The sequence below is a fragment of the Cotesia glomerata genome, linkage group LG5 (genome assembly GCF_020080835.1).
Source record: "Cotesia glomerata isolate CgM1 linkage group LG5, MPM_Cglom_v2.3, whole genome shotgun sequence".
Taxonomy (NCBI): domain Eukaryota; kingdom Metazoa; phylum Arthropoda; class Insecta; order Hymenoptera; family Braconidae; genus Cotesia; species Cotesia glomerata.
Window position 1 is genome coordinate 21,200,305 of NC_058162.1, and position 19,510 is coordinate 21,219,814.

The window sequence follows — 19,510 nt, forward strand, 5'->3', positions numbered from 1 at the left end:
TTGGTTATAAAATGAATAAAAAAGAATTTTCTGATAAACAATAATTATTCCAAAAAAAATCAATAGAAATACAAATATCTTACAAAAACATTAAATATTCAGTACAAAAAACAAATCAAAATCTTCACTTAGGAAGAAGAGACAAATATTTCTTAAAGTCCGGAATCACATGGTCACGAGGGTTCAAAGTTTTCTCTTCCGTTAGGAACAAGTTCAAATATTGCGGTAAGAAACACAAAATCCCTTTGCTGGCAAGCATCGCCCAGTCAATAGGCTGCTCAACCTTGTTGATCTGAATAAGGCAGTGGGTAATCTTTTTACCCTTAGGACTATCATACGGATGTTTAGCCGGTACAACGATACCACCACCAGCGTTGATCAGTCTCTCAAACTGCTGGTATTTTTCCTTGGGCACCATCAGAATCGCGACCATATTTTCATAAGCACCGCTATTTTTATTGCTCAGCCTAATCCTCCATCGGTAAGCAGCTTTAGCCAAGTCAATTTCTTGCTGATTAGCCAATTCCTTAGAATGTATACACTTGGGATTGCCCCACTCATGCTCTTCCTCGTCAACAAACTCCCCAGCATTTTCACAAACGCGAATATATGAGCAATGTAGTATCCATTTACCAGAAGCGATACTTCCCAGCATTTTCTCGTTCCTCGACGGCTTCATGCACAGCAGATGCGTCGCAGTGGGGTCAAAGTTTGCATCCGAGGATATTTCACCACCCAGCTGCCTGATAGCTTCTTCGTAGCTCGTCTTGTTCTTCACACCCGATAACATAAACTTCTTTCTTGGCGTGTCCCGAATGCTAATTTCCAGTTTCGAGGACACAAGCGAGCTCTCGGGTGTTTGCAAGCTACTGGTTATCAATTTCGTGGACGCCATCTTCGGTGGATTTGGATCCTCCCAGCCAACACTTTCCGGCTGTGTGTCCGGGACCAAATAATTCGTGTGTTCTTTCGGTTCATCATAAGGTCTGTTCTCATTGAGCGAGTATCTGGATTCCGTGGAGCTTCCACGAGCAGAGTTCAGCAGTTTGTTCATGTGTTCCAGCTGCTCGTTGATAGGATTATTTTCAGTTTCCAGTTCATTAGCGAATAACTGCTTCGGAACAGGTTCACCAAGTTCTTCCTCGTAGCTCATATGAGCAGAATCATCATTACCACTCAAATGAGTATAATTAAGCCGAGAAGAATCTCTTTGCGGGGTCTCAATTTTCGACTGAGAATTCACTCCAAGCGGAGAATGCATCGAAGACTGTTCTTCAGGATCTTGACCCAGGTCTACAGACTGCTGAAGAACACCCGCTGATTTCTTCGCCGCTGACCATATCTGTCTCTTCAACTCCGACAACGGAGTGCTAGGAGCGCGTTGTCGTGGAGCCTCTGTTTTATTTTTCGGAAAATCGCTGATCCACTTGGAGATAGTCTTCTTCAAGCTTGCCGAAGGATTAGGCTCCACAGTCGCTCCATAGGGCGTTCGTGGTGTGTTGACATGGAAAGGCGAGCTCGGAGTGTTCTGATGACCACTTAGATTCAACCTCTTGTTGATTAGAGGAGTATCCAAGCCTGGAGTCTGAGATAAGCGACGCTTCGGTGTGAGAATTTGCCTTGCCACTGGAGTAGAAGGTGGACCCATCAGTTGCTCTTGAGGTCTGCGAACTGGAGCTACTGTTACGCCGACTAAAAACGGAGTTTCATCAACGAGAGTAAGTCTCTCGCCACAAGCTATCAACCAGTCAGCAGTCACTGCTGGAAGATTCCACTTTACAGCAGCGTTGTATTTGCTCCCAGTTGGTTCTACACAAACTAAATGAGTTCCTGCGAACTGGTTCTTTTCGACATTAGTTTTCCGGGCGAAAGTATCTTGGTAATTAGCACCCAGAGCTACTGCCAACTCCTGCAGATAGTATCTTTCAGAACTACCGTAGGAACTGATGGCAATTACGCATTCTGAAAGCGGTTTTGCGTCTGCAGGAATTGACAGCGGCCTGTGATAGTACATTATATCAACCATTTTTTCACATTCTATGCATTCTTCGATGTACAGAGGCGTCACAATTTCACTTACTGTGTGTTTAACAGTCGCGCCAGAGACAGGTACAATTGCAAAGTCAGGAATACCTTTGTAGGAGCTGGGAACAACTTTGCCGCCAACAGCCTGGAGAGTCGCACTCACTTGATGGAACTCTTCATCATCATACCCGATTACCAAGAAAACCAATCTGTCAAATATTTGCTCGGGAGCTGTCGACTGAGTAACATTACTCTCGCTATTCTGCGACACGGAAGCTAAACTACGAGTTGCGAGTTTGCTGGACACTGAAGCAGCTCTCGAAACATGATTCCCACTTGAACTAGTTTTCGCCTCGCTGCGCCTATCATTAAAAACCGGCTCTGGAAGTTTTTCGCTCGTCTTATTGAGATACTGCTGAACAATATCCGGCTCGTCTTCCTGAGGTTTGTTGAAGCTAAAGATAGGTACCGGTGGCCTGCGAGGTTTCTGCAGCATTTGGATGCTTTTTTTACTCAGCGGTGAGGCAGGTTCTGTGGTCTTGCGATCAGTCACTTGCTTGTCAAAGCTATGCGCGTCTTCTGGCGCAGGTTTCTTAAGAATGATGCTTTCCTGCAGCCAACTGACTGTCACTATGTGCGGACTCAAACCTTTGGATTTAATGAGCTTCAATTCGCTGGCAGCTTTGCTCTTGTCACCAACTATCACGTGAGATAGAGCGTCTGACAAGTCATCGAACCTCGTAGCGCTACCAGCGTTCAAAATCTTGTTTACTTTGTCTCGGTGCTGGGTGACGAATCCCGCGAGATAAATGTTACAGCCGTCGAGAAACGGCCCCGCTTTTTTGGCTTTTTTCACGTCAAGAGTCTCCAGAACTCTAACATAACTTGGTGTCAACGATGTGGATTCTGGTACAGAGTTTATTGTCGACTGCATGGTGTCGTCGATAAAGTTGCGGGAAGAATGGGGAATTATGCTCATGCCTGAGCAGTCCAAAGGCTCTAGCACACGCTGAGTGGATCCTGGCTCGGGTGTCGAGCACTTCATACTATTGTTGTTGGGAGTGATCAGATAGTCGTGGTACGGAAGCGCATATCCAACTTCAGCACTTTTGAAAACCCATTCTTGTTTTATGCACGGCAGATTGTGTGTAATAGCATATTTTATTTTCTCGCTTTTGGTAGAAAATTCATTGGTGATAACTGTGGTGACTTTCGAGCCGTCAAGAGGTCCCATAAACTCACCTCCATGTTTAGTGATTAGATCTTTTATTTTCTCTTTGTCTTTTTTTCCGACATTTGACGCTGTGACGACAATATTAAAAAATACTGGACATTTGTATTTGTCAAAACAGGGCTCGGTAGCCTTCACAAAGGTCTTGAGGTTCTCCTGCCAAACTTGTGTTATCCAATCGTACTTGAAAACAGGGATGTTTTTAGTGCAGGCCATCTCGTATTTGGTAGACGTTGTCGAGCTTGCAACCAGGTGAGTGATACATCCGCGCAAATCTCTACAGTAAATTCCACCCATGTATTCGACAAGTTTCTGGATGTGCTCTTTTTCTTTGACGGTGAATCCGGACGAGGTAATCACCAGGCCTTGCATTGAAGTTGTGTATATTGGGCTCTCGCCCTCGGGAATCGCATCGCAGGTCAAGAAACAGCGGAGCAAGCACGGTGGGCCAACTATTCTACTAAAAGTAAATTAAACATATTTTCTTTAGAAAGAATTATTTTTTAATGTTAATTTAACCCTTGAGGTACACTGATCATTTTAAAATATCTAATTTAGTAAAAATATAAATTAGTAAAATTACTGACACTTAAATCAGCAAACATCTGATAATTTTTTGATATTATTTATAAAAAAATTATATTGATATTTTTTTTTTATATTATTTATAACAATTTTTTAACAAATTTATATTCATAATTTTTTTGATATTATTTATAAAATTCTTTTAAAAAATTTATATTCATAATTTTTTTGATTTGCTACATTTCGATCCTTTTTTTCTAAATTTTTTTTTCTTTAAAATTTGTAAAATTTTCAGATCTTTGTAGATTTTAGTATATCTAGTATTATCTATAATAAATAAAATAATCCAAAATATCAATCTGCGAAAAAGAATTTTGTGACACTGGATTTAATTTTTTCAACAAAAAAATCATGAAAAAAAAATTAACATGTAGAAATTTCAAAAAACTATAATTTGATTGCCTTAAATATATTTTTTTTTTAATTTAATAAATAATCATCAATAAATAATCTTTTTCTTTTAATCAAATTAAAAAATTTTTGAATATTAACTGATTTTAGTGTTGTGTAATAAACTTAAACAGGTCTAGTACGATACAGCCAGTGTACCAGTCAAGCGCTGGAAAACGCATACCTCCCAAGGGTCAAAATAAAACTTACAAGCACCTGAAACGTTGTAAATACTGAAAAATTTCTCCAGCAAATTCTTCCAGGACAAAAATGTCAGTTTTGGTCAGATCCATTTTCTTACACTCCTCTTCTGTGACCCAGCGTGGTTGCAGGTTATTGTCCTCACATTTCTAACCATTAAAATATAGTTAGTATTTTGCAAAGATTAAAAAAAAAAATATTGATAAATAAAATAAAAACTTACATTAAATGCATCCCACATATCCTCAGAACAAGATTGTTCATTTTCATATTTAGAAAATACAACAAAATAAATGTTTAGAGAATCCAGTTGACTGTTTTGACTGGTCATGATTAAAAATATTGTTTTTTTATACAAAAATTTTACAAACTACATCACCGATTAATCTCAGCTATGTCAATAATATGTTTATGTAAGAAAATATATATATATATTTATTTATTTTACAATCTGTTTATAAATAATAACTATCACTGACGCTCCCTTACCGCTTTTTTACTCAACAGCTGAACAGCTGAGTTGACTATCGCCATTTTTAGGCGCTAAACATTATTTTATTTAAATTTCACCAGCAGCGCCACCAACACCACCAAACCTTGAAAAACTTTGCATTAAGGGAGAACACCACTGTGACGGTCGAAAAAAAGGTGATTTTTGAGAATTTTTTTAACAGAGAAAATAAAGGAATTTGAGGATCGGATTTTTTTTATTTTATTGAGGGTACATTAAAAATTATTACCCTAAATTTTTATTAATAAATATTTAATTATTACAAAGTTATTTACAATCTCGTAGACCACTAAAAAAAATTTCCCTCTCCATGGTCACATCGATAACTCAAAAACAGATCATCTGAAAATAAAAATCCAAATTGCTTTTTAATTAGTAAGGCTGTAGTTATCGTTGCACGTACGGAATTTTAAAAATTTTGATTTTAAAGATTTTTTTAGTCGGGTTAAAACAAGAAAAAAAAAAAACAATAAAAATAATGAGAAAATTTTCAATCAGTCGCCATTTTTTTGAAAATTAAAATTTTCAGAATTCCGTTTGTGAAACGATAACTATATCCTTACTGATTAAAAAGCAATTTGGATTTTTATTTTCAGATGATCTGTTTTTGAATTATCGATGCGACCATGGAGGGGGAAATTTTTTTCTAGTGCTCTACGAGATTGTTAATAACTTTGTAATAATTAAATATTTTTTAATAAAAATTTAGAGTAATAATCTTTAATGCACCCTAAATAAAATAAAAACAAATCCGATCCCCAAATTCCTTTTTCCTTGTGAAAAAAATTCCCGAAAATCACCTTTTTTGTAAACCGTCACAGTGGTTACCCCTTAATTAAAAATTTTAATAAAAAATTTTTTTACATTACTAATTTTTTATTACCTGATATATTATTAAAAATAATTATTTACAATTATTAATCAACTTTTAAATTCTTCTTACATAATTATAAAATTACCATTTAAAACAATTATTATAAATATTTAATTTTTATAATAATTAATTTCTATTATATACATTTCGTTTAATCTGTTGAAGATGTTTAACAATTCTCAGCGTCGCTGCTGGTGTAACTCCAGGTATTCTCGTCGCCGCAGCAACCTGCAATTTATTTATCAATTATAAAATTATTCTTTTAATTAACGACCTGATTTAAAGATAATATTTACCGTTTGCGGCTGCATAGCTGTGAGTTTTTCTCTGTCTTCCGTCGAAAGGTTGATCCTGAACATAATAGAAATAGCTTCAATTAATTACATTCTCATAATGTTAAAGTTTTTAATTAATTACTTAACTTACTTTTCATAATTAAAGTCTAAGGGTATCAGCATTTTTTCGTGTTTGCGCACTTCTTCAACTTCTAGCAACTGCTCTTGAATACAATAATCATAGCTGACTTCGATCTGAAACATTATTAATAAAATTAGTGTTAAAAATTTTTAAATTGAGTGTATGATGTTTATAATTATTAAGTTTCGTGGTTAACAATAATTTAAACAATACAAATAGTATCACGAATTTTTGATAATTATTTACAAGTGGGGTTACCCTATTTTTGGCTATACCTAGGTGAAAAATTAACATTTTTTAGCTTTTTTTTTTTATTCTGTTTGTTTTTACGGCAGATTTATGATAAAAAATATCGTGAAAGAAAAAAATAAAGATTTCGATAGCTTTTTTGCCTTCAAAAGTTGGAAAAAATTTTAGCTCTCATATTTTTGGATAAAATTTCCATTTTATCTTTTTTTTTGTATTTTTTTTTTTTTTTTTTGAAAAGGACATACAAAAACGAACAATTAAAAAAAAAAAGTTGAATATAAAAAAATTTATAAAATTTGTTAAAATTGTGGTAATCAACTTTTTTTTTTTTTTTTATTTTTTTTTTCAATCTTGATAGCCACCTCATACTATAACTTTTAGATAACCTAGTGCCGCGAATTATACAGGGTGTCCCAAAAGTAACGGACGCCGTTGTAGCATCTGATGAAAAAAATAATTCTGAGACGAAAAGTCCTTGGCCATTTTTCAATTAACCGCATAGATAATTAATTATTAATTAAAAATAACGTCTCTTTATTTGTTAGAGAGAGAGAGAGAGCGCCAATGTCCAGTAAAATATGTGCCAAACAAAGACACAACTAACTATATGACTAACTAGTTTCTATAGCTAACGTAGTCACACATATTTACTTACACATTCACACGTGCAAGCATCTTCGTTGGAACGCACTTGACTTGACACTAGTGCTCTCTCTCTATCGCATAAAAGGACGTTATTTTAATTAATAATTAATTATCTATGCGTCTGATTAAAAAATGGCTAAGGACTTTTCGTCTCAAAATTATTTTGTTTATCAGATGCTACAATGGCGTCCGTTACTTCTGGGACACTCTGTAGATAACTTGACGAAGAGTAATTGGCAATAAGTTTTAATCTAATACAAGTTATCGTAAAGTTATGGTCAACTTTACTTCAAAGAATTGTATTGAAACAATTGCTGTTAAGTTGTCGAAATTTTCAATTCAAGTTTACTATAAGCTTATAGATAACTTGTTTTTTAATTTCGGCACTATCTTATTGTCAACTTGCATATAAGGATGGGCATTTGTAGACTTGACGTTAACTTAACGATAACTTGTCGCTAACTTATCTACAAGAATTTAACTACAAGAACTTATATATGAAGTGGCTATCAGGGAAGTTGTTCATTTTTTTTATGTATTTAAAAAAAAAAAAAAAATTTATCAGTTTTGAAAAAAAAATTTTGTTCAAAAAAATGAAAATAAAATGGACCCCACTTATAAATAATTACCGAATTTTTTTTCTAACAATACATTTTTTTCTTTAAGTTCACCAAAAATAGAATAAATAAAAAAAATTTTTTCTAAAAGAAAATTTGTTGTTAATAAAAAAATTGATATTAAAAAAAAATTCTACAAAATTGAAAATTAACTAAAAAAAAATTTTTGAAAAACTTTTATAGTTATTAAGACCTTTAATTTAATAAAAAATATCAAAACTCAAAAGTACCTTAACACGACGTGCTAATATTTTGTCTCCCGCAAATTTTCCAAACATCTCAGGAATTTTTTCAACAAAGTCATCAAATTCAAGATCATAAAAATTACTTGATAAAAGAGTAAACCCACTCTTAACCTTGTTATCTTTAACTCTTTTGATTCCAAATGACTCCGACCACTCTTTGTTACTTTTAGAAATAGATCTAAGCAGATTCATACTTTCTTGCAACCTTTCCTCTAGCTTGGAGGTCTTCTCCATGCGTTCCGGCAACACGCAGCCGGTTCTGAACCCCTTGCCCGTAAGTCTCAAGTCAGCGTTATCCGGCCTGAGACTTACACGGAACTCCGCGCGACTTGTGAACATACGATAGGGTTCTGTTGTTCCTCGAGACGTCAAGTCGTCAATTAAAACACCGATGTAACCTTCTGTTCGGTCGACAATCAGAGCTGGTTTATTAAGAACTCTAGCCGCAGCATTAACACCAGCGATTATTCCTTGCGCAGCAGCTTCTTCGTAGCCAGTCGTGCCGTTAATCTGTCCAGCCAAAAACAGTCCGCGGATCCTTCGAGTTTCCAACTCGTAGGTCAGCTCCCGGGGGTCGATAAAGTCATACTCGACTCCGTAACCAGGACGCACTATTTCAGCTTTTTCTAACCCTGGTATACAATTAACCAGTTCTTGCTGCTTATCTGCTGGCAATGTGCATGACAGTCCTCCAGGATAGATAATATCTGAGGTCAATCCTTCTGGTTCTAGCCAGATCTGGTGGCCTGACGTTTTAAATTTCAATACTTTACTTTCGATACTCGGGCAATAACGCGGACCAGTTACTTCTTCTGTGACATGACTATTGCAGTGCATATTATTCCTAATTATTTGAGCGACTCGCTCGTTTGTATAAGTTATGTAGCAAGGTAACTGGTCGCTGGGATTTATTAACACACGTTCACTCATAAATGAAAATGGCTCTGGTATCTCGTCTGGAACTTGAATCCCACACTTTGAGAAGTCTATGGTTGACTTCTTTAATCGTGGCGGGGTTCCTGTTTTCAATCGGCTCATTCGAAAACCCAGGTCTTCCAAAGTATTTGCTAATCCTATACTTGGTTCGTCGCCTATTCTTCCAGCTGGACGCTTTTCTAAGCCAATGTTTATTTGTCCTTTTAGAAAAGTTCCCGTTGTTATTACAACTGTTTCACTGAATATTTTTGTGCCGTCTTCTGAAATATATACAAGAGTTTTTGTTAAAAAATTAGTATAAAGAATTTAAAAAATGATATTATAGTTAATCTAGACATAAAAATTGGAAGAATCAAAATGTTCATTTTTTCTTTTTATAATTATTTTTGATAAATTAAAAAAAATTTATTTAATTCTAAAAAGAAAATTTTTATATATTCGTATAATAAAAAACTGCGATAAGATTAATTATAAAATTCGCTTTATTTATTTTAAATAAAGTAATGACCGGTTATAAATTCTAGCTAAGAGATATTTGTGATAAAATAAAAAATATTCAGTTAAATCAACAAGTTTTCATCTTAATCATCACTTTTCAAGTAGATTTTCTTTAAAATATAAATATAAAATCCTAACTTTTACCATAAAAAATAATAGAATTAGATATTTAAAAAAAAAACTTAAAAATTAAGGCTTATATTTAAAATAGTTAGATTATAGTTTGAGCATTTTTAGTATTTAAAAAATGAATTATCACAATATTCTTTTTATATCTTACAAAAATATCCAAAAATAATGACTAACTAAAAAATTTATCGATAATTTTTTATCATTACAAATATCTCTTAACTATACTATATTACCCGCGGGTACTTAAGTTGATAATAATAATTAATTTTTTTTTTTAATTTTATTTAATTTTAAAAAAAAAATTTTTGTAGAATATAATAAAACTACCATTGTAAAAAAATGCATTTGCGTTCTTTGTCATAAAATTCTTACTACTTGAAAGTAATTCTTTTATTATTAATAAAAATTGTATATTTCTGACACCGCATACTACCTTTAGCTGCAAGTCACGCGGTCGATAAATTTAGAAAAGAAAAAAATGAGCTGAATAATTTTCCTCGTAAAAATTTACTGGTGAACTTTTTTTCAGGTATTTCGTGACTAAAACTTACTTAAAATAATACCGCAACATTTGTTAGAATCACGCTGTAGAATAAGATCCTCGACTGAGGACTCACGTATCTCCAACCCTTGAGTGTTGAATAATTCCGCCTGGAGATTTGTTCTGTAGAGATCACGATCAATTTGAGCTCGGAGGCCCCATACAGCTGGTCCTTTACGTTTGTTTAATATTTTATAATGCACTCCAGAAACATCGCAAATTCGGCTGCAGACACCATCAAGCGCGTCGACTTCTCTTACTAAATTTCCTTTGCCTATCCCACCGAATGATGGATTACAGGACATTTCACCTGAAAAAATTCATAAAATTATTAAAAAATTATGTTTAAAAACATCAATTAAATAAATTGAATAAAATCGAGCAATTTTTGTTTGTTAATAAGTTTTATGATTTTTTTTTTAAGAATTCATCATGTAAAAAAAATTGGTAAATATTTACTAGTGGGGTCAACTATTTTAATTTTCATTTTTTTGAACGAAATTTCTATTTGATTTGATTGAATTATTTTTTTTTTTTGAAAAATACATAAAAAAATGAACAATTAAAAAAAAAAAAAGTTGATTATCACAATTTTAACAAACTTTCAAAAGGCGCGCAGTAGCCCTATCGGATCCGGCCCTTGCTTACTAAAGCATTGGACCGGGTTCGAGTCCGGCGTACATCAATGAATATTTTCAATATTTAATAAGTGTATTATTCTGCTCAGCCCAAAAAATAAAACGAATTCCAATCTCAAAAGTTGACCCCCTACCGTAGTCGCTTATGACCTTAGTAGTTTATGCGACTTTAAACAAATTAAAAAAAAAAACAAAAAAAAAAACTTTCAAAAAAATTTATAAATTTTTTAGAAAATTGTGATATTCAATTTTTTTTTTTTTTTTTTAAATTGTTCGTTTTTTTACGTACTTTTCAAAAAAATATATATTGAAATATCAAAAAAAGATAAAATATAAATTTTATCCAAAAATATGATAGCCAAAATTTTTTCCAACTTTTGAAAACAAAAAAGCTATCGAAATCTTTATTTTTTCCTTTCATGACATTTTTTATCATAAATCCGCCGTAAAAACAAGTAGAATAAAAAAAAATTGAAAATGTTAATTTTTGACCTAGTTATGGCCTAAAATGGGGTTGACCCCACTTGTAAATAGTTACCAAAAAATTTAAGGGATCATTCTGATTTGTAACTTTTGAAAAATTATTTATTTTTTTATAATTTTTGAAAGTATATATATCTACAAGTAAGTAATATAGTGTTGAAATTTATGTTGATTACAACCAAATCAAAATTTTGATTTTTACTATTATTTTTAAGACTAAAAACTGTGCAAAAAGCCTTATTTTTCAGTTTATTTTTTTTAATGTCCGCTATTTTGTTATTTATCAATAAATTTCAATCTCCGTAACTGAAGCAATAGCTACCCATATATTGAAGGTAAATAATTTTGGTTTTAGTGTTTTAGATGAGCCGTTATTAAGTTATCATTATGTACGTCAACTTTATACCAACTTTTAGAGGAGCTCCATTCACCCGTTGTTTATTCATATAAAAAATATAAAAAAAAAATGAAGTTAGATATTTTCTTAGTTGTTCAAGAGTGTATCTGTTGAGCTGAATAAGTTTTATATCAATATCTATAATAGTTTCTAAGTAAAAAAATAAGGTAATTATTTACAAGTGGGGTCAATCCCATTTTGGGCCATAACTAGGTGAAACATTAACAATTTATAATTTTTTTTTAATTCTGTTTGTTTTTACGGTGTATTTATGATAAGAAATGTCGTGAAAGGAAAAAATAAAGATTTCGTTAGCTTTTTTACCTTTAAAAGTTGAAAAAAATTGTGGCATTCATGTTTTTGGATAAAATTTCTATTTTATCTTTTTTGATATTTTTTTTTGAAAAGTAAATAAAAAAAACGAACAATTAAAAAAAAAATTGATCAATTTAATGAAAAAAAAAAATTAACATGGCCTAGCATGGGTTGACCCAACTTGTAAATAATTACCAAAGATAATGAATATTGATTTTTCTCGAGCACCGGAACCAGAATGATCCCTTAATTTATATTTTTAATTAATTTCGGTAAATCAATTAAATTTTTCAAATATAAATAATTAAAAATTTTATAATATTAGGCTAAAATATAGAAAAATAAATAAAATACCTATTGTACTTTTCTTATGAGTAACAAGTAAAGTCTTCGCACCCATTCTCGCAGCAGCCGCACAAGCCTCAGTGCCAGCATGTCCACCACCGATTATAATAACATCATACTTATTATCATCAGCATTATTTTCATGACTACTACTAGCCGTCTGGATATCACGACGCCGAATTTTTATCCTTTCAATCTTCGTCACAAACAACGGTGACCTGATGATCTTCCTCAGTGACATCATCAGCTTATTTTCTTCTTTCCTTAATCTTCAAGCAACGTAACAACAAGTATTCTTCAATTTTCTATAAATATAAATATACTTTAATGTATAACGCAACTTAGGTAAGAAAAATTCATTAAACACATGCTCTTTATCAATAAATTTTAAATTTTCATAATTCAATAATTTAAGAAACTCAATGATGAAATTGTAACAATTAAATTTTTCAGAGTCGTAGTTTGATGAACTCCAGGCAGGATTTATGACAATATCTGACAGCGTTTTGTCCCAGTGGAAGTACCAAGATTCGGGAACTAAATTGTTAATGACAATGCAGTCTGTCCAGTCGTTAAAATTGTTGTGAATTATTCCGCGGTGATCGTATTCATATAACTGGCATTGGGAATCAACCACACCAATGTGCATGTCCTTCGTAATAGTGTAGTCGTTGCAAAATGTTCCAACAGAAGGCTTCAGTACTATCGAAGCCGGGTTATTTGTCGCCTTTGTGCAACAGTGCGGCAAGACAAATGGTTCTGTTAATAAATTTTTTAGTTCCACCTGACAGATAGGACATTTTTCGGGGATTGCTTTGCAGAATATTGATTGCGAGTTACAGTGTTTGAAGCATAGGATGTCATAATCCATTATTTATTTTAAATAAAATTTTTATTTATTAATTTAAAAAAAAATTATTTTATATTTTTTTTTTGTCACTAAGTAATTTAAACCAATATTAAAAATTAATGTTTTTTTTTTTTTTCACAGAAAATTAAGCAATGAGGTTAGAAACAGAAATTTATGAAATTAAATTAAGTGTAATTTTTTTTTTAATGATTTGAAGTTTTAATACTTTGCTTACATGTTTTATTTATTTTTTTAATTACTTGAGTAATTTTTTTAATTTTATTATTTGTGCTGATGAAATTACACGTGTTTTTTGTGTTTTCACGTTACACTGCACTGACATAACAACGGTAAGTAGAAATTGAGCTTATCGGTAGAGATTTTTAAAAATATCAGTAGAAATTTGAATTGCGCGCCTAAGTTTTAACCAATAAGGGACCGAAGGACATTTTTTTTCGATAGTCGATATATTTCTAGACTAAGTAACTAACTTCAATTCAATAATTATATCTTGTCTTTTAGACAATCTCTTTTAGACAGAGAGTAAAATCTCTGTCGGTTTTTAAAATTACAGGACAATCGATTGCAAATAACTTTACAACTTCCTGGGGCAGCGGTCACAGGAGCTGTTGGTAGTTTCGGGTCTACATAAATATTTTTTACCAAGATTAAAAGCAAAATCTTGGTGTATTTTTTAGATTACAGGACAATCGAACGCAAATAATTTTACAACTTCCTGGAGCAGCGGTCGCAGGAAAATTAATTAATTTTTAGCTATCTTTTGTATTTTAAATTTCTTAGTACTTATTTTGTATGATTACTATGTTTTTAATCGTCTTTGTTATGAATTGTAAAAATTTACATTTGTAAATATTTAGAGATGTCCAAAATTGAAGATATCTAAATTTACTGGTCTACAATTAGATATGGCTATTTTTTAAGTTTACGAATAATTAAAACTTTCAATTTTTTTATATTTCTAAATTTTCAATTGTCTTTTTATTGACTTGTCTAAATTTATTCTTCTCCATTTTTTTAAATATCTGTCATTTCACTTGTTTGTTTTATGATTTGTCTAATTTCATAGATATCTTATTTTTAAATTTTATAATTTTATTCTTATCTTTTTTAAAATAATTCCAATTTTTTTGGTGACTAAATTTTTACATTACGACCTTTATTGTTATCGAAATTTTGAATTATCCTCATTTAGAAAAATAATTTTTTTATTATTTCTAATATAATATTTATATAAGTTTTTTACTTAGTGATTTATTTATTTAGAGTTGGCCAAATTTTTATGTTTCCATTTTCCGTAAAATTCTTGACCGGTACGAATCATTGAAAGGCATTGTAAGTATATTATTGAATTTATAAATTATATTGATGGAAAGCATTATTGAAATAAATAATTATGACATATGGCCATTAATGATACTTAAATTAAAAAACATATAACAGTTTAGTTTTTTATAACAATTATATAAGATTGTCCTAAAACAACATTTAAAAAAAATGAAAATTATGTTAGCTGACATCTAAAAATTTTTAGAATTTTTTTATTGAAAAAATTGTTACAAAAAAAAATTTTTTTAAATTTCATTCGTAAAAAACTTGAAAAACTATAAGTACAATTTTTAAAAAATATTTTTGACTTGTAATTTGATAAATAAAAAAAAATTAAAAACGTCGGCTAACTTTCGTACTATTAAAAAAAAATTGCAATTATAGTTTTTTTTTTTTTTTTTTATTTAACGAGTATTTTTTTATTGTCTGTAAATTTATTTTTTATAATCTTAGAAATTGTTAAATGATTAATTAAAATTTGAATTTTTTCCAATATATTTAAAAATTTTCAAAGGAAATTCAATATTGCTATTTGTTTTTATTTTTTTTTTAATTTGGGAAAATTCGATTTAAAAATATTTAAATTTCCAAAAATATAATGAGAAATTAAAAAAGAACGAATTTTATCAGAAAATTTTCCTCTGAAAAATGTCACTTCAAAAAATTGTCTATAAAAACTTGTTCAGTTTTGATTATAAAAAAATTAATTGTTTTTTTGATAAAGATATCCACCTTGATGAATATATTCGCCTTGATAAAGATATTCACCTTGAAAATTCTTGTTTTTTTAATAATTAAATTCCAAGTATGTTAAGTAATCATTATGAAAATTAATTTAGCAGATATTTAATAGTTCTAAGAATTTTTTTAACAAATAAATTATGGCAAAAAAATAGAGTTGTAGAAATTTCAAAAAATAGAAAATGCAATTTTTTAAAAATAATTTTTTGGAACGAATTTGTATGTTAAAAAAAATTAAAAAATGGCTAAGACTGCTAACTTTAATGTCATGTAATAATTTGTTTACTTCAACTACAAGTATTAATAATAAATTTTTAAATCAATGATGGTCAAACAGAGTTTCATCCTACCTGCCGACAATTAAAAAAAAATCTTGAAACTAAAAAAATTTTTAAGTAAAAAAATTATTAATCCAAGTGAAACTGAAAAATTTCTAATGTCAAAAATCAATATTATATTTTTTTCATAAAAAAGAATAAAATTTAGTTTTGATCAAAGTAGTAGATGGCATTAGTTTCGAGCGGTATCCGCGTGATGTTTGGCCGCGCTGTAATAGTCGCAGCTGATCCGCGAAGCCGAGTGGTTTGGTAAGCGTGTTGTGAATGTTCATAGTAAAAGTAAATGCGTGGAAGTTTGTTTATTTGAAAAACGGAGTCAGTGATGTTGACATTTAACTTGACACTACTAAAAATAACCGGCTGATAATTTCTTCTCAGAAGAAGAAGAAATAAAAAAAAAACTCAAGTTTGTTTTTAATTTTCTAAGAAAATCTAAACACTGACAAGTGTAAACCGATAAATTTGTTCTACGGAAGTGAAAGGATTCTAACCGTGTGCTGGAGTTCACGTCGTGACCGGTAAGTTTAGGTTACATGTATGGCCTTTTAAATAACTTATACAGTTATTCGACATAAATGATATAAGTGCTGTGTAATTTATTTAATAATTCGTTTTTCGTTTTTGTAGTTTGAAGTGAACTCTCGAGTTTTTGTTCTGCTATCGCTGTCACCGTCGCATCCGATCTTAATCGTGATGCTCATCGAGTAATAACAAGGATTATGTCGGGATGATGATGTACTAGCTTCAGGAAAAACACACGTGTGCGAGAGTAATGTGAGTAGACCAGTTACTTTAACTTGTTACTCTAGACTACACATGTAGTATGTAGTGTATGCACTCTCAGCCGCTGCCGTTGTAGTAACAGCATGTAGAGAGTACTAGTGCAGACTAGACTAGAAGAGGTGACTGACACCTGATGCGTCAATGACCACGCATGTGGTTTTACTCCACTTGACCTTGCAATTATAGATCGTTTTCATTGATACGAGATCTATCATCTGTCATTTTGTTTATCTACTTATCGGTAATTTTATAGTCAATAGCTTTTTTATTTTTTTTTGTAGGAAAATTACTGACGAATTTTGTGATACGGGAGTCAACTGACATCTGATCACATTAATTTTTAACTTCCCGCTAAGAAAATCGAAGATTTTTTAAAATCGGGAAGTTATTGTTTTTACCTCGTTTTTCGAAAATCGAGTTTTCATCAGATCTCGACGTTTTGAGGACCTAGGAAGCTTCCCTAACTATTCCCGCGATGGTGTCTGTATGTCCGTATGTATGTATGGGTGCGTGCGCGCGCGTGCGTGTGTGTGTATGTAAACCTCTCATAAGTTTTGAACGGCTTGACCGATTTGATTGCGGTTGGTGCCATTCGAAAGAGTTCGACTAAACTTAGATTATAAATACTAGTTGGACCGATTCGGACCGATAGATTTTGAGAAATCTTAAAAAAAATTGCAAGAAAAAATTTTTTCAAACATGGTTTTTTTTTAATAACTATCAAACGGCTCGACCGATCAATTTCAAAAACTAATCAGCTCTTAACATAAAAAAACCACGTCGATCGCCACCAAACCGGTCAAAATCGGTTGAATCGTTCGTGAGTTATCGTTGACGAAATAAATCGAAAATAAGAGTTTTTTTCGAATTACACCGAAATTTCCGGTCTGATCAATTTGTGTTTGAAAATATATCATAGAATTTCAAAAACTGCGTCGAATGCCGCCAACCGCGTGAAAATCGGTTCATTCATTCAAAAGTTATTGCGGTTTGAAAATTCAAAAAATTGTGTTATATTAAACTGCTACTTAAGTTTTGAGCTCTTTGACACAAAGGGGAAGAGCTCAAAATGACACTAAAATCATATTTTTGAGCTCGAAGAGCTCAAAAACGTAATGTGTAATTTTGAGCGATTAAGTACAAAATGAGCGGGAAGTTGCAGGGATGGCCTTAGGGGTCAACCGTCGTTCTAATTTTTTTTAAATGGTTAAATTATTGAGATTTAAGCTTAAAATTAGGCATCTGATAATTTTTATCGTGTTATTTTATCGGAAACCTGGGATTAAGATACTTGGGATGGAAAATAAATTTAATTGAAGATTTGAACATTTATTTAGCAGACACTTTTCAATTTTACATTTTTTTTTCGTAAAAATTTATTGTGAATAGAATATTTATACATGTTTGCACTCATAGTTTATTTTTTTTTTTCAATAACTACGTGTATAAAGTTTTATCTATTTTCTTTAAGTAAATTATTTAAAAATTAAAAAATTGTCAGCTAATTTTAGCATTAAGGTAAAAGACCCAATACCGGAACGATTTGACAATTATTATTTTATATTTTGTCTCATACGCAATCAAATTAAACAAACTTCTTTTTATTAGAAACCTCAATCCTTTTTTACATAATAAAATATGAATTAAACTTGAAATTATATTGAAACTATTGAAAAAAAATGTTAATCATGCCAATAGTTTTAGATTTCTGACTTATCAAGGTCTCTTAATAGTTTTGCTAAGAAATAACTCGATGATCTTATTTATTTTACAAAACAAAATCAAAGGAATAGCAAGAAAATTATTTGTGAAAAAATTTAAGATCATATTTTCTATAAAGATCTGCAGTAGTTTTAATTTCAAACTCGGAATTTTGTGTTAAATTTAAAAAATACAAAAAAATTGTTAAAATGTTTTTTAAAAATTATATTTCATAATTTCATTTTCTATAACTGGAAAAATTGTACCCAAATTCAAAGTAAATTTTTTTCCTTGAAATCAAAGTACTCTAAATTAAAGTACTTTCAAAGCTTTTAAAGTTACATTTACAAAGTAAAGATATCTGATGCCACTCTGTGCATAAGAATAATTTATAACTTCACTGTCTCAAAATAAACTATATATGGATTCATCCAAGTCTATGGAGACCTATCAAGATATTTTAGTAGATATGAATGTCTCTCTGGATTCTTCTGGATCTTTCGACCTAGATTTTTTTTTTTATTGATTATAGATAATAAAAATACTTATAGGAGAATATGGATAAAAAGTTATTTCCAATTGGTCATCTTTTGATCTAATGTGTTATTTATAGTCTATTAATAATCTCAAGATTAATGAGTCGTTAATATGTCGTTTTTAAAAGGAACTTAAAGGTCGAAATAAAAAAAGGCTTCTTAAAAAAATTAAAAATTTTTTAACAAAAGAAAATTGATTCTTTTGTTAGGTGGAAGTAATCGATAATAATACACACAAATGTAACTTCATTTCCATGTACGTTTATTTAATGACGTTTTAACTGATAAAGTAATCGAAAACAGTTTGGGTTTTCGACATTTAATCTATAAAGTAAAATATATAGTGTAACATTCAAATTTCCAACAGCTAATTGAAACAATAGCTTCAATACCAACTTTGTTATCTATCAGTATACTCTAATCGTTTTTTTATGATGTTAATAAGAACATTTTTGATAATATTTGTTTTATAGTCACTTGTGAGTTATTGCAGTCAGACTATTATTTAATTTATGAGTTTGAAATACTCTAGTGTAATGTTGATTCAAGATAAAATGAAAAAAATATATTACCAAAATGTATTTTATGTTTGACAGAAGATTATAAAAATGTAAATATTTATCCACGAACTGTTGTTAATTTCAATATTTATTGCTTAATTCAGGAGTCCATTCATTAGACGAGTAAAGCAAACTTCTCTGGGTTGAAAATAAAACTTACTTTTCATTTAAAATTTAAGTCAAAATTCTGTCAGTTTTAACTTACTTATTTTTTTCTAGAAGTGTTGAATTTCCATTACATTAAAGGGGTAATCTAGTCTAGAACCATGAATTTCAGGTAATTTTTTGAAGTGTTGTAAAAAAAGGCAATCAATATTTTTACTATCCATTTTTTTAAAAGTTATTTATTAACATTACACGAATACAGAAAAAAATAAAA

At 30.8% G+C, this 19,510-nt stretch overlaps 4 protein-coding genes across 8 annotated transcripts in view; 1 reads left to right on the top strand and 3 right to left on the bottom strand.

The window, feature by feature from the left end:
* Positions 1–63: 63 nt before the first annotated feature.
* LOC123265545 (DNA topoisomerase 2-binding protein 1-A) lies at positions 64–5,058 on the bottom strand. Of its 4 annotated transcripts, none has more exons than XM_044729350.1 (3): positions 4,656–5,058; positions 4,448–4,581; positions 64–3,713 (listed from the first exon to the last, which is right to left on the bottom strand). In XM_044729350.1, the coding sequence occupies exons 1-3, from the start codon at positions 4,761–4,763 to the stop codon at positions 125–127; spliced, it is 3,831 nt and encodes a 1,276-aa protein (XP_044585285.1). In that variant the 5' UTR covers positions 4,764–5,058; the 3' UTR covers positions 64–124. The 4 variants fall into 4 exon arrangements, with proteins under 4 accessions (XP_044585285.1, XP_044585284.1, XP_044585283.1 ...); XM_044729349.1 differs by having other exon boundaries at positions 64–3,716; XM_044729348.1 differs by having other exon boundaries at positions 4,442–4,581.
* Positions 5,059–5,885: 827 nt separating this feature from the next.
* Positions 5,886–13,489, bottom strand: LOC123265546 (protein MTO1 homolog, mitochondrial). The gene is made up of 7 exons (XM_044729351.1): positions 13,361–13,489; positions 12,285–12,580; positions 10,108–10,407; positions 7,976–9,186; positions 6,244–6,347; positions 6,114–6,168; positions 5,886–6,045 (listed from the first exon to the last, which is right to left on the bottom strand). Exons 2-7 carry the CDS (start codon positions 12,517–12,519, stop codon positions 5,944–5,946), a joined length of 2,007 nt encoding a protein of 668 aa, XP_044585286.1. The 5' UTR covers positions 12,520–12,580; positions 13,361–13,489; the 3' UTR covers positions 5,886–5,943.
* Positions 12,547–13,213, bottom strand: LOC123266129 (MKRN2 opposite strand protein). Its single transcript, XM_044730160.1, has one exon. The coding sequence runs from the start codon at positions 13,144–13,146 to the stop codon at positions 12,547–12,549; it is 600 nt and encodes a 199-aa protein (XP_044586095.1). The 5' UTR covers positions 13,147–13,213.
* A 2,261-nt stretch (positions 13,490–15,750) lies between the features above and the next one.
* LOC123265550 (protein-tyrosine sulfotransferase) overlaps positions 15,751–19,510 on the top strand; it is a 279,719-nt gene continuing 275,959 nt past the window's right edge. For both annotated transcript variants that reach the window (XM_044729352.1, XM_044729353.1), the window contains exons 1-2: positions 15,751–16,069; positions 16,179–16,325. The gene's annotated coding sequence lies outside the window, so the exon portion shown is untranslated. The remainder of the gene's footprint in view (positions 16,070–16,178; positions 16,326–19,510) is intronic.